Source organism: Pseudophryne corroboree, chromosome 4 (assembly GCF_028390025.1).
Source record: "Pseudophryne corroboree isolate aPseCor3 chromosome 4, aPseCor3.hap2, whole genome shotgun sequence".
Classification (NCBI taxonomy): Eukaryota; Metazoa; Chordata; class Amphibia; order Anura; family Myobatrachidae; genus Pseudophryne; species Pseudophryne corroboree.
The window spans coordinates 540838515-540860000 of record NC_086447.1 but is presented as its reverse complement, the minus strand read 5'-3'; the positions used below and the strand labels follow the sequence as shown (position 1 = coordinate 540860000).

At 43.4% G+C, this 21486-nt stretch overlaps 1 protein-coding gene across 8 annotated transcripts in view; it reads left to right on the top strand.

The window, feature by feature from the left end:
- Positions 1-21486, top strand: part of LAMA2 (laminin subunit alpha 2) — a 1276598-nt gene that overhangs the window by 198896 nt on the left and 1056216 nt on the right. For all 8 annotated transcript variants that reach the window (XM_063917336.1, XM_063917337.1, XM_063917331.1 and 5 more), the window contains exon 3: positions 4608-4720. In XM_063917336.1, the coding sequence (XP_063773406.1) occupies positions 4608-4720 (113 nt within the window). The remainder of the gene's footprint in view (positions 1-4607; positions 4721-21486) is intronic.

Sequence of the window (21486 nt, the reverse complement as noted above, 5' to 3'; positions counted from 1 at the left end):
GTAACAAAACCAACACAGAGTGAACAGAGAAGCCCAGAGGCTAAGAAACTGGGTGTCTCCCTAGTATTAGAAATGCTCAGATGGAAAAAGCAAGATGTTGTGTTTTAATACGTAGAGAACCCGAAATGCTGTTGCTAAGGGCAACAGCAAAACCCTAAAGGGTTACCAACGGGTGGGGGAGTAAACTCCTTGGTCAGAGATGGAATAATAGACACAAGGAGAGTCTCCACAATCCTAATTCTCACTTGCAGGGCCCAGGTTCAGCTTACTGCCACTAAACTGACACATGGACGCCCTGCACAGTGAGAGAGGATTATGCAGGCAGGTCTGAAAGTACAGCCACAAACCTGCTGGGTTCACAGAATAGCAAAAGAACCTCAGCAGGCTAAACGACTGACTCCAGTCTTACTGCTAGGTCTGGATTGGCAGAGTGTAGTACCAAATGCCCAGGCCTATTTGCAGTAAGCAACAACAAAATACAAAGCTACACAGTACTGGCTAACATTCAGGAACTGACTAACCAACAAAGATTCAGCAGCATCTGCTTAACCTGAAAAGAGGCCTAATAAAGCAGGTGCTGTCCACGCCCCCCTCAGACCTCACAGACTGTGAGCACAAAAACCAGCACCGGATCCCATGCCTGTAACCACTGCACAGCAAAAGACCCGAACCGGAGTATCAGCTGCGCTCAGGTTACTCCGCTAGCACTTGTCTCCCGGTTGCCATGACGACGTGGCAGCACAGGGCAGGAGACCCTAACAGTTAGTGAGGAAGACTGGAGTTTACCGTGACTGCACTGATTGTTTCCAGCTCCGTTGAGTGGAGGAGAGCAATGGCTAAGGGGAAATCATTAAGCCACTCACACTGACATTCAAGCCGGAGGCAGACTTTTTGCCCTGCAGTTTAGACTGAAAAGGCTGCATTTCATGGTTGAATACCACACCAGGGAGGTGGCATTCTGTGGAAGAATTCCAGATAGTTATCGAAACAGAGTGACTATTATATACATTTGTTAATTCTATATTGGTCAGTCTGGAATAATAAACCTTCATACTGACTACCAATGTAAAGTAAGGAACTAAAGCATTGATAAGCAATAACTTTAACAGGATGTATTAGTAATAACTTCAACAGTATTCTTCATTTACCACAGAGGATATTCCAAATAGCACTGGTGAAATAGTACCCAATTGAACTGTATTGTGTGGACAGATTTGTGTTAACCACAGACGTTAATAGTATAGTATTTGTGCAAAGTTGAAGTATATGTGAAAAGTAATATCATTTCATATATCCACAAGGTGTTACATATGATTGTATTTGTGGTTACATATAGCCAATATGTTCTAATGATTTAAATTCAGGTATCTGCTTACCAAAAGAAGATAAAAGTCAACATGACAATGAGCAGTTCAATAAATGTGTTCATTGACCTTATTGTCAAGTACATTGTCATTATTTGAAATTGAGATATTGTATTGTAACAGTTTTTATGAACTAATGTTTATTCAAAGTTCACGAAATTGATTATTGCAATTTGTGTTCTAATAAATTTATACTTAGCGGTAAAATAAAATAAAAGTGATAGTTCATTCTGTGGAAGTCATAATACAAATGTAATACCATCAACACTTACCTATATACTTACCCTTATGTCTAAACCTAATACTTACCTGGTCATCACACATCATGCCCACTACCAGAATAATGGCAGTAATCACAGAGCTATATGGAGGGGGCAGGGATAATATGTGTTTCTATGATAATTATGGCCCCACCCCTCTTTACATTAGCTCAATTTGCAACATTTTACCCATGAGTGGGCAGGGCTTAATGATGCAATCATCAGGTGAAACCCCCATCATCTGTCACTTGAATCTCCTCTCCAGGCTTAAAGATAGGAAAGTTATCCCAGGGCATTTTGGAGTAAAAATATCAGGTTTGGTAGTTTGAGGTCACGTCTGCAAAATTTGACAGTTAAAAGTTTAAAGTGTTATCTAACGGAAAATGGCAAAAACATTCTCTTTCCTGCCAAGCTTAGGGATTTGCTGATTACATTTTAAATGGTTGTTTCCTTGTCCAAGTTGTAGAAAGAAAGTAACTTGACAACATTGTGGTAGTAGTTAGAAAATCCAGTTCATGTACAGTAATATAGTATGCTGTATACAGTATATAATGCATACAGCATATACTGATGTTAGCATGAAACATAAGTGCTAATCACTGTACTAATGCAAGCTGAATTCATTTAGGAACAATACATTTTAGTTGTAAGAACCTAGGAGGTATGTATGGGCCTACATCAAAGACAAGTCTGAGCTATCAGTCCTAATTCTGTACATTTGTATTAAATTCCAGTCAATGTTAGCAGTGCTATTGTAGTTTTACATAAACACACAGAAAATATGGAGCTGTAATGTACAGCAATTGTGGCATCATTGCCAAGAGTTAATGAAGGATGCATTTCAACCACATTAACCACATTAACTTCTCAGCATTGCCCTTATGGAAGATATCATTTCTGCTTCATTTCAAATGCCAAAAATTTATCAGTGCTTCAAATTAATTAGGATTATGTTTTCATAAAGGGGATTACTGTTAATTGTTGATATTGCTACCATTATCATTACTGTCCTTCCATCCATATGACCCGAAATGGTTGGTATGAAATTTGTAATAAATTTGTATTCATCACACTGTCTTATATGCTTCTGACAATATGTTATAATTACTTGTCCCTTACAGCTTTAATTGAAAGCATCCAAATTCTTAATTTGTACTATATTGCATTTCCAAAAAAATAAATGCAATATGTGTATATTTATACACTTATTGTGGTTGGTGGCACCATTCCAACTCTCATTTATATGTGACTGTTACTTTGATATGGAAATTTCAAAGTGACAGGAATTTTGAGTGTTCCGCTATCTCCAATGCTTACATTTGGCACAGAGAAACTGTTTGAATTAAATATTTTCCAGCAGTGATACTGTAGGTCCATATGCCATGGGATCATGATGTACTGTAGGACACTGCTGGAGTAAGGGAAACAAGAAATAATCACACAACATCAAACATATGACCATTATGTATAATATATATATATATATATATATATATATGGGATCAGTATGACATACCTACAATCAAAATCCAAAGGTCGTAATCCCGACAGCAATTGACCGACGGTCGAAATCACGACAAGGTCAAAATCCCGACATGGTCAAAATCCTGACATGGACAAATACCGTCATTTAAAATACCGACAAGGTCAAAATACCGACATGTAAAGTGCCGACAGATCAAAATGCCAACATGAGTTTTCTCCTTTTTTGTGTATGTCAACATAGGTCGACATGGACACCATATAAGTGTACCACGTCCCCTCGCATGGCTCACTGCGCTCGCCATTCTTCAGGCACGGTGCCTCGCTGCGCACGGCACACTATTATATTCCCTCTCCAGGTCCACTGGGATGGTGAAGTATGAACAAATCGGTTTCAATGAAAAAAATAATAAAAAACTCATATCGGCATTTTGACCTGTCGACATTTTACATGTCGGTATTATAGCCTTGACGGTATTTTAAATGTCAGTATTTTGTCCATATCGGGATTTTGACCTTGTCGGGATTTTGACCGTCGGTCAATTGCTGTCGGGATTTTGACCCTCTGTAAATTGACTGCATCCCATATATAAATGTTATGGAGCACTTGATCATACCCGGAGTCTAAAATATTAAAATTGTTGTTGCTATAAAAAAATTAAACTCTCTTGATAATTATAAGTATTAATTCAGAGATGTGCGGTATTGCAGAAGTACACTCTGCAATAATATACTAATGTCGCAGAAGGGAGTTTTGTGTAAATGGACACCTCCTGATGCAGAATTGGATCCCTTACTTGACCATCAGTCATCTGATGGCTTGTGAAATCATACTGCACAGGCAGTAAATCTGGACCCAGCACACCTACAAAATGGGTCCAACATGCCCTGTTTTGTAAAATGCTTCCCATCGAGACACCTGCCTCGCCCCCAAACAGTTGCAGCATTTCAATATAGCAGTGTGCACTATGACCATTGTTGCAGACACTGATCTGCTCATGCGCAATAAGGAACCTGTGCATTCACAGATCAAAAACCATCAGAGATGTACCATACTGTACAACCCAACTGTCCCGATTTCCATGGGACAATCCCATTTTTCTGGGACTGTCCTGCTTTTCTACCCGCCGGTCGCAGTGTCTCGAGGTGTGGAGGGGGGGGCAAGTTGGGAGGCCCCCAAAGTGATGAAAATGGGGGCATTCCTGCAAAACCACACCCCTTTGCCAGTGGCCACGCCCCCTTCAGAGGACAAGACTATTGGGAGGTATGATGTACATAAATTATAGGGATTGCATTACTCTCGAATTAGGCCTATAGGCATTGATATATATCACTTACAGACAATAATGTGGACAATTTAACAAACAAATTTACATCAGCTGGTTAAACAAAAAGGGGACAGTTTTTTGCTTTGTAATTTAAAATAAAGACTTTACACTTCACTGTCTATCTAAAGTAATATATGCACAGTGACATGTTTTACTGCTTTTTTTATTTGTAGTGCATTATCCAATCACACATGCCATCAATGGGAAAAGATCCTGGTGGCAAAGCCCAAGCATTAAAAATGGAATAGAGTATCATTATGTGACTATTACATTGGATCTCCAACAGGTAAGCAATATGACATATTTTTAATACTGTAGCTCAAAAATTATTATACTAACTGTATATAATGCAGTATGGTAAAAACGTTTTCATACCAATATTTCAGAAACACGTGTCACACACTCACACACACACTGGAATCTGCATCTGCAGCACCCATGGGCACATTTTATTTGCCTTGCAGAGCTAGCCTTGTCACAAGTTGAGCCTGATTGCTGCTAAACAGAGGGAGACGCACACACCATTAAGATCAAGTCCTATGTTTTTGGTGTTCATCCATTGGAAACACATGACACATATCTAAAATGATACCGTTATGAGGATCCATTTGACATTATGAAGCCAATTTGTGGAATCCTTTCGATCATTTGAAGAATAATAACTCATCATCATTGATTTTATAGACTATTTGAATTGAATCTATTGAACTATACCCCAGATGAAGTCCCATATGTAGACGAAATGCGTAGGATCATCTGCGTAACAGCCTGCATCGCAAATGCGGGATACTCACCTACGAGCTCACATCTGTAAGAGATGAGGTGATAACTAACACCATACCCCTCATATTTGGGCACGTTCATATCTTACTGTGTTGTATATGCAAATTAATTGTATTGTACTTTGTGTGAAGATGTTATACACCTCTGTTTATATAATAAGAATAAAACTTTTAGATATTTGACTAGATGTCATTATCATGTTTTAAAATAAGAGTGACTATATAACAAAGGGATTATTTTTATTTATGGATTGTCTCACCACCTACTATTATTTATTTATTAGCACACCTGAGGAAACCCCATTTTAAGTCCCCACTAGCTGGGGACTACCTGTGAGGTGCTGCTGAAATTATATGTTAGAGCAGTAAAAGGGATTTGTTTTTTATATATTGTCACAAGAAGGGGCAGAGAGGGCATTTATTACCTGGGCCTGACAAAGGGGCCCCATGCACATACCAACCCACCTCACTTACTTGTCAGCAGCTTCTTCCTGTGTCACCCCAGCACACACTGCTGTGTTGGGAACAGGAAGGCTGCAGACTTTGAGCAGCAGCAGCAGTCTCCTCTGAATGTGTGGGGTGGGGAGGGATAGTGATCTCATTGATCACACTCCTCTTGATCTGCTCCTGGCAGTGGTAGTGGTGGTGGTGGTGGTAGGGGGGGGACACAGGTGACATGTGATGTGATTAAGTCAGTAAGCATTAGGGTTCACACTCATTCTAAGCCCGCCCCCAAACTCTCATTGGCTAGTTTCACAGGAGTCTGGGAGTGGGTTTAGGAGAGTGAAGCCTAATGTTGAGTCCCAGTTTCTGCATGCGGCTGTTAAACACAGTGCAGCTGCTAATCCCAAATACACTGCCTGCACATATTTGACACACATCTTCACATGTCCATTTGTAAAGTGCAACGAATGTGCTGTGCTATATAAGAAACTTTTAATAAATAAATGTTTTGTTTATATGTGCATAGCACCCCCTCCCCCCCTTGCACTAGGCGCTGCCGCTGGTACTGGCCATTCTTTATTGCCACTGCCATTTCTTACTTGATTAGTTTGTCAATAAAATTTAAAAGTTGTCGGGGGGCGTGGCCTAGCAGGCAGACTGGGTGGAAGGGCCATTTACGAGCTCCTGCTGGCCCTGCATATTTTTAGTGCCATCCCCGACATATCTCCCTCCTTATACCCACCCATGGTTATCTATCAGGTCCGGGACCCAGGGCAGTCGGAGGGGGGCTCCCCATTGCTTTTCCGCATAGAGGCCTGTATCCAGCTCCACAGCCGGGGCCTCTGGGACCTGCCCGGCCGCGGGCTCCAGGACCGAGACGCGGCCGCATCTTGACCTCCGGCGGCTCCCTTCTGCCTCCCATCCGCCTCCCTCACTACCGCCTACCTGCTCCAGGCCATCGGGGGTGGTGGCGGGGCTCCGGCTCCTGCCCTCTGCCCGCCGGAGCTGCGGCAGTGGCTCTCCGGCCCCTACATCTCATCCAGCGGCGGCAATCTTGCTGCACCTGGCCCGCACATCGGCAGCATCCTCTCGCTCTCCTGAGCGCTGGCTGAGCCCCGAAACTCGCCTACTACATGGGCCTGTACAGTGCCACAGTGATTTAAAGTAACCTACAGCCTCCCTTGGAGCCCCTGTGCATTGGGGCCTGCGTGGGATTCAAGAGCCGCGGCCTGGAGTGGCTGTGCAGCCTCACTGGAGATATCCTGCCAGCACGGAAGCCGGTGAATAGCCTATCCTATTTTAATTCATCTCCAACTGTAGACAGCCTGGGTGTCCTTTCTACCCCCCAGTGCCTCTTGTCCACTACACAGCGACGCAGGTCCATTCCTAGTGAGAAGAGTGGTCACCCAGTAGAGCTCGATCCATAGAGCCCCTGTGACGCTGTGCTGTTTTATACTAGCTGGACGCCAGCTTCAGTTTCCTCTCTGCTTAATGGGAATCAGATCTCCAGGCACTGCAGGTTTCTGTTGGAATTTGTATCTCACTCTCATATCTCCTATATTTGCCTCTTGAGCCTCTCAGATTTCTACAGATCTGTGTTGCAGATAACTACAACGGGAACCCTCCTCGTAGGTAGGAACGACCTCACGAGGACACCAAGACCTGAATTTGGAGTCGCTGCATGTCGGGACTTCCTGATCAGTCTGGGTCTTTTCAAAATCTGTTGTTGCGGGTGGTAGCTTCTGATGCGTGAGCCGTCGCCTGCAGCCATTGTCTATTGCTACTTTCACCCTCTTTAGCCTCACACAAAGATTCACAAATGACAGTCTAGTACTTATGGGACGTCTGGGTGCCCCTTCCTTTATTATCACCCGAATCCACTTATTTATGTAGTCATATATACGCCTGTGGTCTCTCTTGCAATTCCTAGCCCTGTCACTACACCCTCAGCTGTGAAACAATTATTCTACAGACTGCATTGATATGGCCAATAGAAATTGTCGGCCCTCCACGGAGGCTGCATCCTCATTCTTTGGCCCCAAACGAGGTAAAAACTCGTCTCAACAGCCTGTTTCGCTGAAGATCACTCCTAACGCCTCATCATCTCCATCAAGGTCAGAAGAACCCATTGCCACTGACTCTGACCAGTATGATTCTCTTGTCCAACGTATCGCAGCCACTTTCAGGGTTGAGCTGAGAGCGGCCATTCAAGCCTTGAGATCTGATCTCTCCTCTTTGGGTTCCCGTACAGATGCCCTGGAACATAAAATGGATAATCTGTGTAACTATCAAGATGTGATCACCCAGGAGATGTCTTATTTGCGCTCAGAAGTGGAGTCGTTGCAGGAGCACGTTGAGGATTTGGAGAATAGATCCAACGGAACAATCTGCGGATAAGGAATGTTCCGGAATCCGTAGATACTTCAGCTTTACAAGACTATCTGTTCGGCTTGTTTCGGCTCGTTTCGGCTCCTTCTCACTGACCTCACAGAAGACCAATTTCTGTTGAACAGAGCTCACAGAGCCCTCCGTGCGAAGCCCCCCCCAGACCAACCTCCAAGGGACATTGTCTTACGGATGCATTTCTACCACGTCAAAACGAAAGTCCTGGCTGCATGTCGAGGGGTTCCGGCGGTCTTGTACAAACGATCTGAATTGCTTGTGTTCCAGAATCTGGCACCCTCCATGTTGAAAAATAGACGGGAAATGTTACCGGTCACAAAAGCCTTGCGTGACTAGAAGATTCTATACAGATGGGGTTTCCCATTTCACTCCAATTCTCATTTAATGGTAGGACCCAGGTTGTGAAGTCTCCTGACGATGGGCTGGACTCCCTTAAGAGACTAGGAATCGTATCGGCCTCTACCGAGTCTCCCTCTTGCAGTCAAGCTCGTAGCCCAAAATCGAGTGCACCACCACAAGCTGAGTGGTCGTCTACATAGATGGCTTCCTAGCATGTCTTATGCCCATTACTGTTGAAATATTTAACTTTGCTTGTTTAACCCTTTCTCTTTCAGGTTTTGGAGGTGCTTATACTCTACGCCCTCGGTTTTTTGATGATTATTATACTATGTCTGCTTTTATCACGGCAGTTATACCTTCAGGCTGATTCCTAGTAGCATTATGTTTATAATGTATTACTTGTTCCAAAGTATGTAATCCACTTAGTTTTTAGAGTAGTGCCTTCTAACTGGATTTATAATGACTTCTCATAATACTAGTTTAATTGCATGCATATACACAGGAGCTGTAGGGGCCGATCCAGCCCCGCCCGTATCTGTTTTCTTTTGAAAGGTCTAGCTGTATCTCTGGCTTGGGTTCAGATATGTTCTTGACTCTTTTAGTCAAGGCAGTTATTGCATTTGACTAAATTTTGTTAGAGTTACGTTAGGCTGCTCTCCATGACCCGCTAAGTCTTTTTGTATATGATAAAAATATTTATGGCTCCACATTAGCTGTAGGGGCCTACCCAGTCCCACCCGTATTTGCTTGCGTCTACTATGTCAAGTTGCGTCACCGGCTTGACAGCTGGTTTACTTATACTGTTCCTCCTTTATGTTGTGCTGCTAGTTCTCCCCCCACATCGCAGTGGGCCCCATCTTCGTAGATGGAGCTTCCAACTGTGATGTCTGTCAAGTCCTTGAGGCTCCGACCATACTTTGTTTTACTATTGGTCTATAGACCAACCTTTTGTGTTTTGCCTGGCCTTCCGTTAAATTCACTGCCCTTTCCTTTCCCCGTGCATTCTCGCTCCTGGTTTAGTTTTCTTAGGCGTATTGACTATTTTTCATTCTTTTGGTATCCACTATGAGCTTGAGTATCTTAACGTTAAATGTTAACGGTTTAAACTCTCCTCGCAAGAGGACTATGGCAATACAATTTTTTAAGAAACAGAAGGCTGACATAGTCCTCTTGCAGGAGACACACTTCAAGATTGTCCACCCATCCTTGTCCTCTCGAGCTTACCCCCAGGCTTTCTATTCCTCCGCAGATAAAAAGCAAAAAGGATGGCAATTCTCCTACACCATAGTCTCTCTTGCTCAATAGAGCAATCTTTCTCTGATCCGTAGGGACGTTTCAATATTCTTGTATTAAACCTAGGTCAGTCATACCTGACGGTGGCCTCAGTCTACTCCCCGAATTTGGAGCAGGGTGCTTCCCACAGAGACTCTTTCCCGTGGCTGTCCAAGCTTTCCAGGGGTCGGGTGGTTGTGGGAGGTGACTGGAATGCAGTCCCAGATCTTCATTGGGACCGCTCCAACTCTAAGAAACCGAGCCCTGCCACAGTTAGAGAATCCAAACGTTTAACCGACTCTATCTCCTCACAGGGTCTATTTGACGCCTGTAGTGTTTTGTACCCCTCCTAGCGTACCTACACTCAGACCCCCACAGAATCCATTCTAGTATTGATCTTTTCCTAATTGATGGTGGTTCCACCCAAGGATTGTCTAAGGCCTGGGTTACTCCAGTAGTATGGTCTGTTCACAGTTACATCTCCAATTTCAAAATTAACGATTCAAAATCTGAAGTTTTAGACTTCTTCCTCTCCAACCCGCTTAGACAGTCCTTGGCCTCGAGCTTCTCCTTCAAATGGAAATATTCACATATGAAGTACCTGGGAATTTACCTGACTAAACAGTACTCCCAACTTTTTGCCTCCAATTTTCCTAGGCCTATCAACTCGATTTCGGCAGATCTCACAAAATGGTCAGGACAGTTTATCTCTTGGACAGGCAGAGCGAACGCTTTAAAAATGAATGTTTTGCCCTGTTTGCTTTATCTCTTTTAAGCCCTACCAGTCACAATACCCTCACACATCTTTATAAATTTACAGAAAAAGCTGTCTTTGTTCCTGTGGGCTGGCAAGAGACCTAGGGTCCGACTTAAGACTCTGTTTAGTGGGGCCAAGGAGGGAGGTTTGGGGGTCCCAAATTTGAGGCTTTACTACTATGCAGCTCATCTATCACAGGCCACTCAGTGGCATGTTGATAGCTCCACTAGACGTTGGGTACAGCTTGAATCTGCCCTTACACAGCTGACTTCGGTCTCCACCCTGCTCTGGATTCCCCGAGCTCAGTGTCCCCCCAATCTGTCCTGCTTCCCATCTATTGCCTTAACTCTCTCTCTATGGGATAGGCTATGTAAGACCTACTCGTTCATCTCCTCCCCTCCTACGCTTTACCCCCTATGGGATAACCCCGCATTCCCTGAGGGTAGTGGCCACCATAATTTTGGATGCTGGAAATCTCATAACTTGCTGTTTCTCAATGACTTAGCTCCTTTACGAGGATTTCCAGCTTTTGTCGCCCTACAGTACAGATTCAACTTACCGCACCAATGTTTCTTCCAATATTTGCAGTTGCGTAGCTTTCACTGCCTGGTCTCGGAGAGTAGGAGTGTGGTCTGGGTCTGCTTTTGAGAGACTCTGCCTCCATCGACCACGTCTAAGGGTCTTATCTCTACATTATATCAGATGATGCTTATATATAAACAACCCCCTCTGGCCAAACATGAGGTTGCTTGGGAAACAGATTTCTGGGAACAGCTGGGACCTTACACATGGGCCCAAATTAGACGAGATATGGTGGCCTCCGCTACAGCAGTGAGACATAGAGAAAACTCCTATAAAATTTACGCGAGATGGTATTTGGTCCCATCTTGTTTGAATCGTATATTCCCGAATTCTTCGGGCCTCTGTTAGAGGGGTTGTGGGATGGAGGGCACCCTGCTCCACATATTTTGGGAATGCCCAAAAATCTCTCCATTATGGCTAGCGGCCAAAAGGCTGATCTTTAGCATCACTAACACTAGGGTCCCCCTCACCCCTTCCTTTTTCCTTCTCCCGCGGGAGATTCGGGGTGTAGAGAGAGAGCGGATCAGAGGCTAATCTGGCACATCACCAGTCCGGTGAAGTGCAGGATTGCTTTCCACTGGAAATCTGATACAATTCCATCCATGGCTGCTATTACAATAGCCATTTGGAACACCTATCAGATGGAATTCCTGTCTAGTATAGTGGAGAGTAGATCCTCCATTTTCTCTAAAACATGGGCAGCGTGGTTACGTTTTCATGATGCTCACCCCCCCTCTCACCTGCGGCTTGTAAGGAAACGAGGTTATGTAAGTCTTTCTATATTACCTTTTACATGGGTTTGCAGTTGACAGAAGTGTTGTCTCCTAGGGCTGATGCCACAATGATGATGTTTTTATCCTGGTATTTGAGATTAAGAGTATGCCTATAAACAATTTTCTCTGCTTCGCATTGGAGTGTCACTGCACACCCCCTCCCCCTTACCTCCACTTCTTCCCCGCAAGCCCCACCTTCTCTACTGTTTATATTGCATTCTTGTTGAAATGTCAATGCTGTATTATAAAAAAAATCTTTCAATAAACTGTTCTTTAAAAAAAAAAAAATATATATATATATATATATATATATATGTAAGAAAGTGTAAGTATGATGTTATAAGATTCCACCATAAAACACGTTATATAAGCTAAAAAATTAAAAATTAAAAGTTGTCTGTTGTATTTATAATGTTATGGTTTAATTAGTAAAAAAAAGTACCATTTAGGTGCAATACGAAGAATATACACCATTAGTGAGTTTAATAATATTGTTTCAAAATCAGACCATCAAGCTCTTCAGAGACTACCTGCAATTCACTCTAGCAGCAACTGGTCATAGTTCCCAACAGATTTATGGTGTGTCTGATTAGATGATGATGGTTACTATTGCAAAAGTTGAAAGCAAGGTCACTTATTAAGCTACAGTAGCACACAGAGAGTGATTTCCTAGCTAAGGCAGACACAGGTGATTAATAAAAAGAGCAGATTCAGTACAGCAATGACTGAAGCAGAGAACTAGTATACTGTACATGTCAGATTATGCAGCATAAACACAATGGCAAGAACAATACAGATTGGCAATACTCTGCAGCAGGGTTAATGGAATGTAATATTGACACAGATCCAGGAATACAGATTGACTCAGATGGCAGAAAACAGATGATAATAAACTGGTATTACTAGCACTACTTGTAGATATAGGCACTGGAGAAATGAGCACAGACTCAGTAATTTGCAGAACAGATGATGTTGGATATACAGAGAGCAGCATAAAGTCCAGTAAGCAAACATTGGTGGTCACAGAGGCTGGGAACTGATATACAGATACCAAGAGTCAGAATAGAAATATCCAAGGGAATTACAAAAGAATGGTCAAACACTTGAGAAATGACACAGTAATATAGCAGGCACATTGGAGCTCAGAATGTATAACATCAATGATTTGGCTAGAGATTGCTGGAAAGAGCAGGTAGTACACAGTGCATGGCAGGTTCAGTTAATTAGGGTGTCTTGGGTGCTCATTGGCTGCAGAACACAGTCTGTAATACCAGCTTGAAGAGCTGTAGCTCTGGTGAAGTTTTGAACTTCCATTCTACCAACAAGCTCTTAATAGTAAGGTCCAGGACAACAAAGAAACTATGGGGGTCATTCCGACCTGATCGCACGCTGCCGTTTTTTGCAGCGCAGCGATCAGGTCACTACTGCACATGCGTATGCGCCGCAATGCACAGGCGCATCGTATGGGTACAAAGCGTATCGTTGCTGGGCGATGGATTTAATGAAGAATACATTCGCACAGCCGATCACAAGAAGATTCACAGGAAGAAGGCATTTATGGGTGTCAACTGACCATTTTCAGGGAGTGATTGGAAAAATGCAGGCGTATCCAATCGTTTGCAGGGCGGGTGCCTGACATAAATTCTGGGACCGGACAGGCTGAAGTGATCGCATCGGCTGAGTTAGTCCTGGGCTACTCAGAAACTGCACAAACTGTTTTGTACTGCTTGGCTGCACAGGCGTTCGCACACTTGCAAAGTTAAAATACACTCCCCCTGTGGTTGGTGACTATGCGTTCGCACGGCTGCTAAAAACAGCTAGCGAGCGATCAACTCGGAATGACCCCCCTATAAGCAAAATGAAGAACCTGCTAACATTCTATCTGCTGAGTTTGCAGCATACTCACTTTCCAACAAGAACTGATCCATACCTTTCTCTTGAAGTATCCCCTGGGGACAATATTTTTCATTTGCTACAGTATGTGACAGCCAATCCCTGTGCTTGCAGTAGACAATTCAGGTATTCTGGTTCATAGATTCCGGAATCAGCTAAGCACTCCAGTGGTCACTTATTCCCAAAGGCATACCTCCCAGCATGTTCAGGAAGGACCAAATGCTTTGCTACTGCACTTCCCTCTTAATATATGATTGATGTTACCTGTGTTGACTAAGAAATGGGATGAGAGAGGTGCTTCACTTCAGGTGATGGCAACCATAACTTAGGAGGGAAGTCCAAGAACAGAGCATTTTGTCCCTCCTGGAATGAGTCATGTTGGGAGGTACACAAAGGTATGTGAGGCACTTATAAGTGGTCACATCCCCTTCTGGAGCCTAGATATCACATAGGTACTTTTCTACCTAGATAATGTGTTTGCTATATCATTTGTAACTTCTGGAATGTGCCCCCCACTCAGATCTTCTTCAAATAACTGAGCACTGAGGGCACACTAATGTCAGTCTGTTTATCATATTTATTGACTACATGGTTATCCAGAATATATAGAGCTGGATATAATGATGCCCGAGTTTGGCAGCCGTGCGTGATCCTGGCCGAACTCAGACTTTATTTTCAAAGGGGCAATCACTTACAAGGCAAAACAATGCCTTGTAAGTGATTGCCCCTTTAAAAAAAATCCAAGTTCAACCAGCATCCCTCATGGCCGCCGAACTCGGGCATCATTATATCTAGTCTAGTGTCTCTGACTGGTACACAATTCACATCTTGTTTCTGGAAGTCTTAGTGAGATATTGCAAATTAATTAAAGATGACTTCTGCTAAGCCTCCTTAAACAAACGTTAACTGGAAAGACTAAGGGGTATATTCAATTCCTATCGGATCCTTTCCAACAGAAAGGATCCGACAGGTCAGTATCTAATGCCACTGCCAAACCCGACAGGTTTGGCTCGTTCTCGACAATGCCAATCCGACTTTTTTTTTAAATTCGGATTGACATTGTCGGAAACAGGGCATAAACCTGTCAGGTTTGGCTGCGCTTCCGACAGAACATGTGGATTCTGTCAATCCATGTGTTTTCCGACAAGTCGGGAATTCCTGACAAGTTGTAAAAAAACAGTCGGCACTGAATAGGTCAGAACCCCTTCCGACCTAAACCTGTAGGAAACTACCATCTTTCCGACAAGACAGCAGTTTCCGACAAGAATTGAATACCCCCCCAAGTCAAAACTTGGAACAATATCTCACTACTTACATTTTTTGGTAGGATATCTTCTTATTTATAGTGATTTTCAGTAGGATAATTGAACTGAGTACCTCTCATGTTTGATTACAATAACAGTGAACACTGACCTACCTTGTACTTTGCACGGTCCATTTTTGTTTACAAATTGTGGCTTCTATCCTCGCCCTTTTCCTTCATTGGTTTCAGAAAACAATGTTCCCAGTGTGAATGATCTCCCTCAGAACCTAAAGGGAATTAGGGAAAAATGAATAAACAAATGTACTCAATACATAACAAAGATACAAAGTGCAAGCTGAAAAGTGATGCAGCCCTGCACCTCTATTAGCAAGGGGTGATAAAGTGTGGTTGTCCACCAAGTTTGTAGATAGATGCATTGGACCTTTTCCTGTACTATCAGTGTTATTTTATGTGGTAATCAAGCTTCTGCACAATGACCACATTCTATACGAGAAATTTCATCTCATGTTCCACATATTTTAGATCAAGTTAACATCATCCACACCAGTGCTTATTGTCTTGCCATTTGTATAAGTTAAGACGAAGATTCATTTGTGGTTTAAAATATCAAAGATTCTCACTTGGGGACATCTTTACTTCTTAGTCAAATGTACTGTATCTAGATAAATCTTAGCCTTTTTGTGGAGTACCCCACTAAGCATGGGGAACCAAGTACAGTAGTTGCCTTTTGAGGACAGTCCGGTCTGCTGTGACTTGTGGCTCATATGCCCTACATGCAAGTCACTCACACTTTCCATTGAGTATGGGTCGCAACAATTTGTTATTACTGCTCTAATATTATCTAGACATAAAGTTACTCATTGGTGATGGGTTCTCTGTATCCATGGATTCAATCTGCACATGTGCAGCAGTAACTGTTTCCATTTGTTCCCCCAGTCTCCATCTTACTGGGCAGTAAAAGAACCTAATTTCCTAGCAAACTTGCTAGATTTTTTGTTAAAACCTCCCTCCCTTGCATTGTGCTGTGTGCACATGACTGTGTTACTCAGTGGTAAACCTGCTGCCTTGTGTCATGACTTCATAACTGCTTAGGAGAACTGAATTACAAAGTTACATAGCCAGTGAGGTTGAAAAGAGGCAAACTGCCCATCGGGTTCAACCTGTATTCTGCGTTAATCTATTCATATTATAATGTGTCTGCTGAAGTAATGGCTTAGTACCAAATGAAAACAATGATTCTTACCACTCCCAGATATTGTAATGTCAATATGTTAAATGCTATAGCCCTGGATACATTTACCAGTTAGGAATTTGTTCAATCCGCTTTTAAATACATTTACAGAGTCTGCCATTTTTACCCTCTCCGGCAGGGGGTTCCAAATCTTTATTGCCCTTACCGTGAAGAACCCTTTCCTATGTTGTGTATGGAATTTCCTCTCCTCTAACCTAAGTGAGTGCCCACGCGTCCTATATAGAGTTGTTATAATAAACAAATCCGCTGCTAGCTCCTTGTAATTACCCTTTACATATTTGAAGATATTAATAATGTTTCCTCTTAGACGCCTCTTTTCTAGTGTATACATATTTAACCTAGCAAGCCTTTCCTCATACTCCAGCGACTCTAACTCTTTAATCAATTTAGTAGCTCTTTTTTTTAACTCTTTCTAGTTCCCCGATATCTTTTTTATAATACGGTGCCCAGAACTGAACACAAGATTCCAGGTGCGGACGTACCAATGATTTGTACAGTGGCAGGATTACATCCTCGTCCCTTGTTTCTATGCCCCGTTTAATCACACAAGCACTAGACTTGCCTTCTTTGCTGCACTTTGACTTTGTGTACTGTTATTAAGCCTATTATCTATGAGCACCCCCAAATCTTTTGCCACCATAGTTACCCCTATATTTTCCGCATCTAGAGTGTAGGATGCATGTGTGTGTTTTTTTCCAAAATGCATAACTTTGCATTTGTTTAGAATATATTAAACCTCATTCCCCATTTAGATGCCCAGGTTTTTAGTTTAACTAAGTAATTCTGTAAGGACTCCACATCACCTTCTGAATTAATTACCTTACACAGTTTAGTATCATCTGCAAAGATTGATACTGTGCTTTCCAGGCCTATTCCTAGATCATTGATAAATATAGTGAAGAGCGGTGGGCCAAGAACTGACCCTTGTGGTATTCCGCTGACTACTGGTGCCCAACTGGGGAACATCCCATTGACCACTACTCGTTGCACTCTGTTACCCAGCCAATTACTTATCTATGTACAAATAATATAACTTAGACCAAGTTTCCGTAATTTGTTGATCAGTCTCCTATGAGGCACTGTATCGAAGGCTTTTGTAAAATCTAAATACACCACATCCACTGCTTTACCGTGGTCAAGATTCTTGCTCACATCCTCATAGTAGCTAATTAAGTTGGTTTGGCATGATCTGTCCCTTACAAAACCCATGCTGACTTTTACTAATAAACTTTGTAGCCTGTAGGTGATCCCCTATGCTATATCTCAAAATGCCTTCCAATATTTTACCCACTATAAAGGTTAAACTAACTGGTCTGTAGTTTCCAGGATCATTTTTATTTCCCTTTTTGAATAAAGGCACTACCTCCACTATGCGCCAATCCCTTGGTACCATGCCTGATCTAATTGAACTATGGAAAATTAAGTATAGGGGTTTTACTAGCTGTAACCTAAGCTCTATAATAACCCTTGGATGAATACCGTCTGGGCCTGGTGATTTATTAATCTTCACGTTACCTAATCTTTCCAGGACTACTTCCTCACTTAAACAAGCATCAAGCCAAGAGTCATTACCCTCACTGTGGTTATGCACCAATGACACCGGCTCATCCTCCCTGGTAAATACTGATGAAAAGAAAAAAAATTGTTCAATATTTCCGCTTTTAATTTGTCATCATTTATCAAAGCTCCCAATTCATCTTTAAAGGGCCTACGTTCTCTTTCTTTAACCTTTTACTGTTTATATATTTATGAAACTTTTTTATTATTTAGAGTCTGCCAATACTGTTACCCTGAGCTAAGCTATCTGTTGGCCCTACTCTGATCAGCTCTGCCAGCTGTGTTCTGTGTTTGTACTACTCTGGCTACTGGAGTCTTCCTGGAAAAACTATCAAGCAGAATTTCTACCATATTAACATAAAATTGCTGATATAAAACACCTGCAAAATACTCACCTCACAGGTATAATGTACCTTGTGAATTCTATGTTGCCTAAGCATGTCTTTTTACTACCAGCAAGTCATAGATGAGTTTTCTCATGCGTCCTAGAGGATGCTGGGGATGCTTCAAGAACCATGGGGTATAGACGGGATCCGAAGGAGACATGAGCACTTTAAGACTTTGAATGGGTGTGAACTGGCTCCTCCCTCTATGCCCCTCCTCCAGACTCCAGTTAGATTCTGTGCCCAGTGAGACTGGGCACACTCTGAGGAGCTCTCCTGAGTTTCTCTGAAAAATAGCTTTGTTAGGTTTCTTATTTTCAGGGAGCAATGCTGGCAACAGTCTCCCTTCATCGTGGGACTTAAGGGAGAGAAGCAGACCTATTTCTTTGAGTTCCAAGGCTCTGTTTCTTAGGCTACAGGACACCATTAGCTCCTGTGGGTCTGATTGCTAGGTACGCCTAGATGCTCGTTCCCAGAGCCCGCCGTCACCCCCCTTGCAGAGCCAGAAGTCAGAAGACGGGTGAGTAGAAGAAGATCAGAAGACTTCAGTGACGGCTTTGAGGTACCGCACAGCGGCCGCGCTGCGCGCCATGCTCCCACACACACAGCGGCACTGCAGGGTGCAGGGTGCCCTGGGCAGCATAAATCCTCATTTCAAGAGTGGCAAAAGTGGTATTAAGTGCCTGGGCACTAAATCCGGACTCCCGCCAATATAAATAAGGGGGTCATTAAGGGGGCGTGGCTTAGCCCTCACAGCTCTCATCAGCACCATTTTCTCTTTACAGAGCTGCAGAGACGCTGGTCCTGTCCTCCTACACTGCTGTACAAGTAACAGGGTGAAAAGAGGGGGGAGGGGGCACAGTTAATTTGGTGCTGGTTTATTGATTATAAAAGCGCTAACAGCTCTGAGGCATTGTTTATAACGTTTCAGAACCGGGATAGGCGCTGGGTTGTGAGCTGGCAAACTCCCTCTGTGTTTCTCTGACAGACTTTACTGTGGGTCTGTCCCCTATAGCCCCAGTGTGGTTGTGGGTGTCGGTACACGTGTGTCGGCATGTCTGAGGCTGAGTGCTCTTCCCAGGAGGAGGCTGGAGTGGGGACAGAAAAGGCTGTGGGAGTGACCCTGTCGGCACCGCCGACTGCTGATTGGGTAAACGTGTTGAGCGTTTTGAATGCAAATGTGGCCCTATTGAATAAAATATTGGATAAATATGAGTCTCAGAATCAGGCATGGAAAAAATCCATGGAGGATGTGTTATCACAAGTCCAGACCCCTTCGGGGTCACAAAAGCGTTAATATACCCAGATAGCGGATACAGATACCGACACGGACTCTGACTATCGACTATAGTGATGCCAGATTAAATCCTAAACTGACTAAGAGCATTCAGTACATGATTGTGGCGATAAAAGACGTGTTACATATCTCGGAAGACCCTGCTGTTCCTGATACCAGGGTCTGTATGTATAAAGGAAAGAAACCTGATGTAACATTTCCTCCCTCTCATGAACTGAACACGCTTTTTGAAAAGGTTTGGGAAAATCCTGACAAGAAATTTCAGATTCCCAAGAGAATTCCAGTGGCATATCCATTTCCCTCTGGGGATAGGGATAAATGGGAGTCACCCCCCATGGTAGATAAAGCTTTATCATGGTTGTCCAAAAAGGTGGCGCTTCCGTCCCCTGGCACGGCAGCCCTAAAGAACCCTGCGAATCGTAAGCAGGAAAATACGTTGAAATCCATTTATATCACTACGGGTACGCTACTCAGACCTGCCGTCGCATAAGCATGGGTGAGTAGCGCTATTGAAAAGTGGGCAGATAACTTGTCATCTGATATAGATACCCTGGATAGGGATAGCGTTCTTTTGACACTAGTTCATATCAGGGATGCTGCAGCCTACCTAAAGGAAGCTGCGAGGGACATCGGCCTTTTGGGGTCAAGGGCCAATGCCATGGCAGTCTCAGCTAGGAGAGCATTGTGGATTCATCAATGGAATGCTGATGCTGACTCTAAGAAGGCTATGGAGTCCCTGCCGTATAAAGGTAGTGTTTTGTTTGGTGACAGCCTCGCTGACCTGGTATCTACGGCTACCGCGGGTAAGTCATCATTTCTACCTTATCTTCCTGCGCAACAAAAGAAACCGCCCCACTATCAGATGCAGTCCTTTCGGCCCAATAAATACAAAAAAGGACGAGGGTCTTCCTTCCTTGCTTCTAGGGGAAGAGGAAAGGGAAAAAGGTCACCAGCTGTGGCAGGTTCCCAAGCGCAGAAGTTCTCTCCGTCTTCTGCCAAATCCACTGCATGATACTGGGACTCCTCTGCGGGAGTCTGCACCGGTGGGGGCACGTCTCCAACTCTTCAGTCAAGTCTGGGCTCGTTCAGCCCTGGATCCTTGGGTATTAGAAATAGTGTCCCAAGGGTACAAACTGGAGTATCAAGACGTTCCCCCTCACAGATTTTTCAAATCGGCCTTACCAGCTTCTCTTCCAGACAGGGAGGTAGTATGCGATGCAATACAAAAGCTGTGTCAAAATCAAGTCATTATCAAGGTGTCCCCGTAACAACAGGGAGAAGGCTTTTATTCAAGCCTGTTCGTGGTCCTTGGTCAGACCAATTCTGAACCTAAAATCCCTAAATTTCTATCTGAAAAAATTAAAATTCAAGATGAAATCTCTCCGAGCAGTGATATCCAGTCTGGAGGAAGGGGATTTTATAGTGTCAGTTGACATAAAGGATGCCTACTAACACGTCCCCATATATCCTCCACATCAGGCTTACCTGAGGTTTGCTATTCAGGATTGTCATTACCAATTTCAGACGTTGCCATTTGGTCTGTCCACAGCTCCGAGAGTTTTCACCAAAGTTATTGTAGAAATGATGGTACTCCTGTGCAAGCAAGGAGTCACAATTATCCCGTACTTGTATGATCTCCTGATAAAGGCGAGATCCAGGGATCGATTACTGCAGAACATTACGATTTCCCTGATGGTTCTGCAGCAGCATGGTTGGCTCCTGAACTTGCCAAAGTCACAGTTGACTCCGACAAAACGACTGTCGTTTTTGGGAATGATTCTGGACACAGAACTACAGTGAGTTTTTCTTCCAGAAGAGAAGGCTCTGGAAATTCAGAGTCTGGTCAACAAATTCTGAAGCCAGCGAGAGTGTCAATCCATCAATGCACTCGAGTGCTGGGGAAGATGGTGGCGTCCTACGAGGCCATCCCTTTTGGCAGGTTCCATGGCAGGGTGTTTCAGTGGGATCTGTTGCACATGCACCGGAAAATAATCCTGTCCTCCAGGACCAGAATCTCACTCCTGTGGTGGCTCCAAAGCTCTCACCTCCTAGAG